Source organism: Delphinus delphis, chromosome X, assembly GCF_949987515.2.
Source record: "Delphinus delphis chromosome X, mDelDel1.2, whole genome shotgun sequence".
NCBI classification, from domain to species: Eukaryota; Metazoa; Chordata; class Mammalia; order Artiodactyla; family Delphinidae; genus Delphinus; species Delphinus delphis.
The window spans coordinates 41,709,305-41,716,994 of NC_082704.1; the positions used below are offsets into that span (position 1 = coordinate 41,709,305).

Genomic DNA, 7,690 nt, shown 5'->3' on the forward strand with positions numbered 1-7,690 from the left:
CCCCGTGGGTAGAGGTGAGTGGTGTCAGGAGAGGGGAGGGCTCCACTGAAATCAAGGGTCTTAGAAATCTAGACCTGAGTGTCCAATATACTGGCCACCAGCTTCATGTGGCTATTTAAATTAAAATTAAAAATTAAAAATTGATTTCCTCAGTCATACTAGCCACATTTCAAGTGCTCAGTAGCTATGTGTGCCTAGTGATCACTCTATTGGTATTATAGAACTAGTTCTATTGTACAGCACTGAGAGTCAACTTGGGGAGCCAGACATCTCAGGCCTACCAGATTTCTGAAACTGGGGTAAGGTGTTTAGACTAAAAATGCCACAGAAAAACCCTCTCTGGACCCAGAAGAAGCGAGTAATACCAGAAGCCAGTAGGACATGTTCCCTACCCACAGTGTTTAAATTGTACTGAGTGTGTTTTGTTGGTTGGTTGGTTGGTTGGTTGGTTGGTTTAGGGATGGCTGCCTTTAAGTAAGAGGTTCCCAAATATTACGGATCATGAGAAAACATAATTACTGGATGAAAGCTTCCTTTAAAACTTACATCCCATACTCAGACCTGAATCAATCTGAGTGTGGGGAGGCCAAGAATCTGCATTTTTAACATACTCCAGTTGATTCTGATCAGCCACTTTTGGGAACCGCTGATTTAATCACTCCTTCCAACTTCAGTGGGGAGAAAGAAAGAGGGGTGTGGAATGAATACTGATGCGAGTCAGGCTTGGTCCCGGTTCTGACCTTCTCTGTAATCTTTAGAGGAAGTTACCAAAGAGGTCACTGTCTTAATTTCCCACTTGTAAAAGAGGGATCCCGAGATGAGTAAGCCTCTAGCTTTGGCTGGAGCTGGTACAGCTGTGGGTACAGCTTTGGACCATTTCCTTATTATTAGGTGCTGACCCTGCTTGGCAAAGCCCTATGTTTCAAATAAAGGAGGAAATGTGCCCTCTTTTTTTCTCTACTAAGAATTGTTCATGAAGTTCTACTGGTCTTGAAGCTTTTTACATACCTAGAATTGACAGTAGTATGGGGAGAAAAATCTGGAAATGATGATGCTCTTCCTCCTGAGAATTTTGAGGGTAATTACATCATCTAATTAAAATATGTATGCATTATAAAAGTAATACATGCACAAACCGGATGGCCTGCAGGTAATTGTATATGCACAGACTATTTCTAGAAAGATATGCAAGGAACCATTTACCTCTAGCGAGTGAAAATGAGAAGTCAGCTGACTTTTATTAGCTTTTACTTTATACCCTTTTATATGGTTTGGATTTCTTTTTACCATGATCATGTATTACTATTTTTGGTCCTTATTCTTTTTAATTATAAAAATCAGACATGGTTATGGTAAAGACTCAAAACTGTACAGAATATATACAAAATAGGAGATGTAATCTCATTTCCCAAAGGTAATCTGTTTACCATTTAGTGTATATCCTTCCAGACTCTTTCCTTCCTCCCTCCCTCCCTCCCTCTCTCTCTTTCTTTCTCTTCCTTTCTTTCTCTCTCTCTCTCTCTCTCTCTCTCTTTTTCTTTCTTTCCTGTGCTATACAGCAGGTTCTCATTAGTTATCTATTTTATACAAAGTAGTGCAGACTTCTTTCTATTATGTAAATATAAACATACATATAACATATATATGTGTATATATATATTTGCCAAAAAAGGAAAATTAAACATTCTATTCAGCAGCATGTTTTTTTCAAAAGTATACCAATATTTCTTCAACAGTTATCTATATATATAATAATAATGATAAATATACTATATATTTCCTTTATATGAATTGGACCATTCTTTCTTATTTCCCTAATCTTCTGTTGGTAGGATTAAAGTTTGTTTATAATTTTTCCATCCATGCAAAAAAGTTTTTCTCTGATTACAGACTATGCTCCTGTGAACACCTTTATAAGCACCTGTGTACTGGAATGAGACTTTGTAGAATAACTTCTTAGCAGTAGAATTGCTGGGAGAAAAGATATGCATATTTAGAATTTTAGCAGTACTGCCAAAAGGTTGCATGAATTTGTATTCCCACCAGCAGTGTATGAAGATGCCTGTTTCTTTATATCTTAAACTAAATATTTATATAATTATAAAATAACTGTTTTAATAATTTACTTTATGAGTGAAACTGAGCATCATTTCATGTTTGGTCATTCTATTCTTTAAATATCTTATTTATATGTTACTCACTTTTTCTAGTGGGTTATTTATCTTTTCCTTATTAATTTGGAGGATCTATTTACTTATTCTGGCTATTAATCCTTTCTCTGCTGTGGATAAGTGTGTATGTATACATTTGTATAATGTTCTGTATTTGTGTACATACACACATTTTAAATGTGCATATACATGTCATACATGTAACAGATGTGCAACACACTATATGTAAGAGACAATATACTTGTAGTATTTTCTGGCATTTTGAAGTATTACATTTTTATGTATTCAAATTCTTTATTGCTTTTAGGTCTTGTGCCTTTCAAAGGCCTTTCACAGCTCAGATCTAGTAGAGCAATTTAGCCTGATCTTCCAATGAATTTTCACAATCAATTTGTCAATTCCCGCACCAGAAAACAAAACAAAGCAAAACAATAACAACAAAAGAAAAAACATTTTATTGAGACTGTGATTGGGATTGCATTCAATTATTTAGGTTATTTTGGAGGGAGTTTACATCTTTACAGGATCAATCAATTTCATATTAGAAGATAATTTAAGTCTCCATTTCATTAAATATTTAAAAATCACTTCATCGAGGTACAATTGACAAACAAAAACCTCTACCTATTTAATGTGTACAACTTGATGAGTTTGGAGATAAATATACATCCGTGCAGCATCACTACACTCTGTGCCATAAATATGTGAGACCCGTAGCAAGAAAACTATACTTGACCCTGGGTATCTTCAGCGGATTGTTTCCAGGACCCCCTGCGGATACCAAAATCCGTAGATTCTCAAATCCCTTATATAAAATGGTGTAGTATTTGTGTATAACCTGTGTACATCCTCCCATATAGTTTACATCATCGCTAGGTTACTTATAATACCTAATACAATGTAAATACTATGCAAATAGTTATGAATATGATGTAAATGCTAAGTAAATAGTTGCCAGTACATGGCAAATTCAAGTTTTGCTTTTGGAACTTACTGGAATTTTTTCCCGAGTATTTTCTATCCATGGTTTTGGTTGAATCTGTGGATGCAGAGGGCCAACTATATACAAGTTTACCGAAGTACATGTCATTAAATATTTTTAAATATACTTCAGTAAAATTGTATCATTTTCTTATTATAGGGTTTTCACATTTTTGTAAGGCTTATGTCTAGATGTTCTATCAGTTTTGAAATCACCTGATTTCCTAAGTGTCAGGGTAACACCTAACCAAAGTAAATGCATCTCCTGTACTTTTGGAAATAGAGGATGGTGATGATGATGATGATGATGATAATAGGAGCTAACAGACAGCATTTACTATGTTCCAGGCATTTCTCTAATTATTTCATCTAAATCTTCACAACAACACTATGAGATACTTGTTATTATCCACATCTTACAAATGAGAAAACAGAGGCACCAAGAGGCTAAGCAAATTTCCCCACAAGGTTCCATAAGTAATAGATGGCAAAGAGGATTGGAATGCAGGACATCTGCCTTTAGGATCCGTGTTTCTAACTACAGGTCACTCTACAAAGGATGTAAGGGAATCTTTCTACAAGGCCTTGTTTTCAATTCTTCAGTGATTTCTCCTATTAAAAACTTTCTGACAACACCCTCTCTTTTAAGGTTTTGTGAACTACTTTTTGGTTTTAGTTTTCCTCACTTTCACCCACCCTCCTGTCTTCTCTTTGCTACCCCTTTTCTTATTCCTTTTTCTCTGGGAGGCCGTCTGGATCAGCATAGATGAGCAAATTTCACTAGCAGCATTATGACCTCTTATGGCATGTGTCTTTTTGTAGGGAGACAGATGGAAGGTGTTTTTACATTTATTGGAAGCATCAGGCTTTCTGCTTTTTATTACACTACTATCAATAAATTTACTATCTAAATTTAAGGGAAAGCATCACCACACTTGGCTGGCTGTACATACACCCTGATGTTCCAAACTCTACAAGGAGCATCAACTCTTGAGGATGGGACTTAGAGTGGTTTATAAAGCTAAGAGTATCTCAAATCATTATGCTGTACACCTTAAACTAATACAATGTTATATGTCGATTATATCTCAATAAAACTGGAAAAAATAATAAATAATAAAAGTAAAGATAAGAGTAGACACTTTAAGAGAGTCTTCCAGTCTTTGAGACTGCAACCCTCTGCTTAGAGCTGGAAAAGATCTCGGAAACAACGCTGTGCTTCTTTCTGGGTTTCTATCGGAAGGTCTTTACTTTTCTTGCAGATTAAATTGACATTTCAATGGCTCTAGTTCCCTGGATCCAGTGTTTTTATGGGAACAGAAAGCTCCAGCTTTTCTTTTGGATGAGTATACTCCGGTGTCTCACTCTCCTTGAGAGCACTAGATTTTTCTTAGTGATTGGTATCCTCTGATATAAAGAAAGGAAGAAAAGGAAAGAGCCACTGTGTGACCTATAGTTGAGACTTAGGGTAGCAGGATTAGAGGGCATCCTGATCCTTCAGGGCCCCTACTCTAACGCACAGTGGTATGGATGTTATGGGCTAGGAAATAGGATTTTAAAATTTTTAAACCACTCTGCCAGAAGTTTGGGGACTCCTAAAGTATACCAAAGCATTGGGAAATTGGTATTGCTGATGAGTAATACAAGCAACTCTAGAGTATGTCAGTGACCTAGGGGACTGAGGCACATGGATATTCAGTGAGTCGCACAAGCTCTCACACTGCTGAACCAAGCACTTCTAATCGTAGGTATGTTATGGTGCCTCTCTAAACTCAGAATTCTTCATTAATTCCACAAACATTTGTTGAGCACCTACTATGCTCCAGGCAGTGTGCTAGGCTCTGGTGATACAGCAGTGAACAAAACAGACATGGTCCCTTCTGCTCTCATGGAATTTCCAGTATATATTTTATGTTCTAGAAGCACACACAAACAAGATTAGTTCCTTGAAGAAGATGTTCATCAAAGCAGGGACTTCTATAACCAAAGGCATTCTCTCTGAGTCTTCTAAGACTGGATTTTTTTCAGATCAAGTTCTCTCTGCCTCCAGCACTGTTTTCTCAGAAGCTTGTTTCATCAGGTAGATGCTGCCCATCCCTTTATATGTACTCTTCTTGTGTTAGTGACCTCTCAATGCTAGTGACCCCTCAGTGATGGTTCTGAGGCCCACTGTTTTTTTACTTTAGTTTGTATGTTTATATGATTATTAAAATATTGCCAGTATATGTTCATTTCTTATTTCATGGGAAATTTAGAAACTAGAGAAATGTAGAAAAAATTAAAAACTGCCCCAATCCCTGTCACGCAAAATAATTTAGTTTATTTCCATTTTCTTTCTGTGTATGCTGTTTGTTTACATAGCTCTGTTCATTCGTAGGTTTGCTCTTGACTTGGGCCCTTGAGTCTCACCTATCATCTCTCTGGACCTCTGGGTCAGAGTACAAGCTTCACCAACATTGACTGATTATCTATTTTCTTCTGTTTCTTTTTTTTTCTTACAGCTGTGCTAATAGTCTTTTCCCTGATATCTGTCACCTATGGGGCTACCCTCTGCAATATGTTGGCTATCCAGATCAAGTACGATGAATACAAGATTCGCCTTGGTCCACTAGAAGTCCTGTGCATCACCATTTGGCGGACATTGGAGATCACCTCCCGCCTCATGATTCTCGTGCTCTTTTCAGCCACCTTGAAATTGAAGGCTGTGCCCTTCTTATTGCTGAACTTCCTGATCATCCTCTTTGAGCCTTGGGTTAAGTTCTGGAGGAGTGGTGCCCATATGCCCAATAACATTGAGAAAAATTTCAGCCGACTTGGCACCTTAGTGGTGTTGATTTCCGTTACCGTCCTCTATGCTGGCATCAACTTCTCTTGCTGGTCAGCTTTGCAGTTGAAGTTAGCAGACAGCGACCTTGTTGAGAAAGGTCAGAACTGGGGACATATGGGCCTGCACTATAGTGTGAGATTGTTAGAGAATGTGATCATGGTCTTGGTTTTTAAGTTCTTTGGAGTGAAAGTGTTACTGAATTACTGTCATTCCTTGATTGCCTTGCAGCTCATTATTGCTTATCTGATTTCCATTGGCTTCATGCTCCTTTTCTTCCAGTACTTGCACCCGTTGCGCTCACTCTTCACCCACAATGTAGTGGACTATCTCCACTGTGTCTGCTGCTACCAGCACCCTCGGGGCAGGGTTGAGAACTCAGAGCCATCCATTGATGCTGAAGCAAGGCAAAGCATTGTCTGATTCTGTCTTTTGGGTATTTTGGGATGGGTTGGGGTTGCCAAGAGCAACTGTGAAATTGAAGGAGACAATGAGGCTTATGGGTGAGTACCCACCAGGACATTGTTTTGAGTTTTCTGAAAGCCTATCAGAAGAAAGAGCAGCCCCCAAATAGATTTTATTTCCTTAAGATTGACTACTATGTTTGGACACCAAGGTAACCACTGTGTACCTGGGAGGGTCAGATATATCATTCACATTCCTCCCACCCAGGTCAGCTGTCTGGCTGTCCTATGAGATAACTTACCTCCATGCACCTAAGGCTCTCTGTGACCTTTAAGCTCTGCTCATTCGCTTGAGCATTACTGAGGTTTCTGTGGGCTGAACCGAATGGCCCAGAATCCCACCAGAATATATCCTGACTGATCAGAGGATGTGCCTGCTTATCAGCTATGGGTACCTCCCGGGAAACAGTCTGACTTATGTGAAACCTGTAACTGTGAACGTGGCTGGGGTCTTTTAATTCCAGTGAGAAACACTGATTAAGAGGAAAACCCCCACTATTAAAAGAGCTGCTCCTTAAATGAGTTAGCTCTCCATTAGGACTTTACTAGTGATCATTCATCAAGGATCTTTCCTTTCAGTGGCCCTTCAAAGGCACACTCTGAGGAGGGAGTACAGAGTGGGTTTCCTTCAAGGCATAAAGCAGAATGACTATCTCAGGGACCTGCATGGGCCTCCACTGTGCTGAGTGGAGTGGTTGAATCAAAGCTCTCACTTCATGCCTCCTTATCAGGGATTCCCTCCAACCTGGCTTTTCTGTGCTCGTTGACCAACATTTGATGTATGTCTCAGAGAAGCTGAACTGTAATTGAAAATGTTTCTAATGTGTGGAAGAAATGAAGATTGCTTTGTGTTTCCTACTATCCTGAGTATTTTGTTGATTTGTTTTTTAGGGGAGAGAGAGGTAATAATAGCTAGGACATTGCCTTTATGTTGTTTGGGGTTGGGAGAGTGGCTAACACTCCAAGGTAGAGTGAAAGCAGAGGAGGGAAACGAGATCACATTAAATCATCATCGGTACTGCTTTCTGCCCACAGGATTTTATTTTCTAATAAGGAGCATATGCTTATCAACCATCTGCTCACTCCCATACCCCCAGGGGATGAATGCAGTTCTCCCTTCCTTATGTATCTTAATGTTTATATCTTATATGAGTTGGGTATTTTGATGAGAAAGTCAACTGGATGCCTCTAAAGTCACCAAGGAATTGAAGTTACTATGGCCACTGCCTATTGGGATTGAGTATCCCAGC

At 38.7% G+C, this 7,690-nt stretch overlaps 1 protein-coding gene across 1 annotated transcript in view; it reads left to right on the top strand.

Annotated features, from left to right (window-relative positions):
- The window catches only part of XKRX (XK related X-linked), an 8,233-nt gene extending 935 nt beyond the window's left edge, over positions 1-7,298 (top strand). The window contains exon 2 of the mRNA XM_060002014.1: positions 5,654-7,298. Coding sequence (XP_059857997.1) covers positions 5,654-6,399 — 746 coding nt within the window. The 3' untranslated portion in view covers positions 6,400-7,298. The remainder of the gene's footprint in view (positions 1-5,653) is intronic.
- Positions 7,299-7,690: the final 392 nt, after the last annotated feature.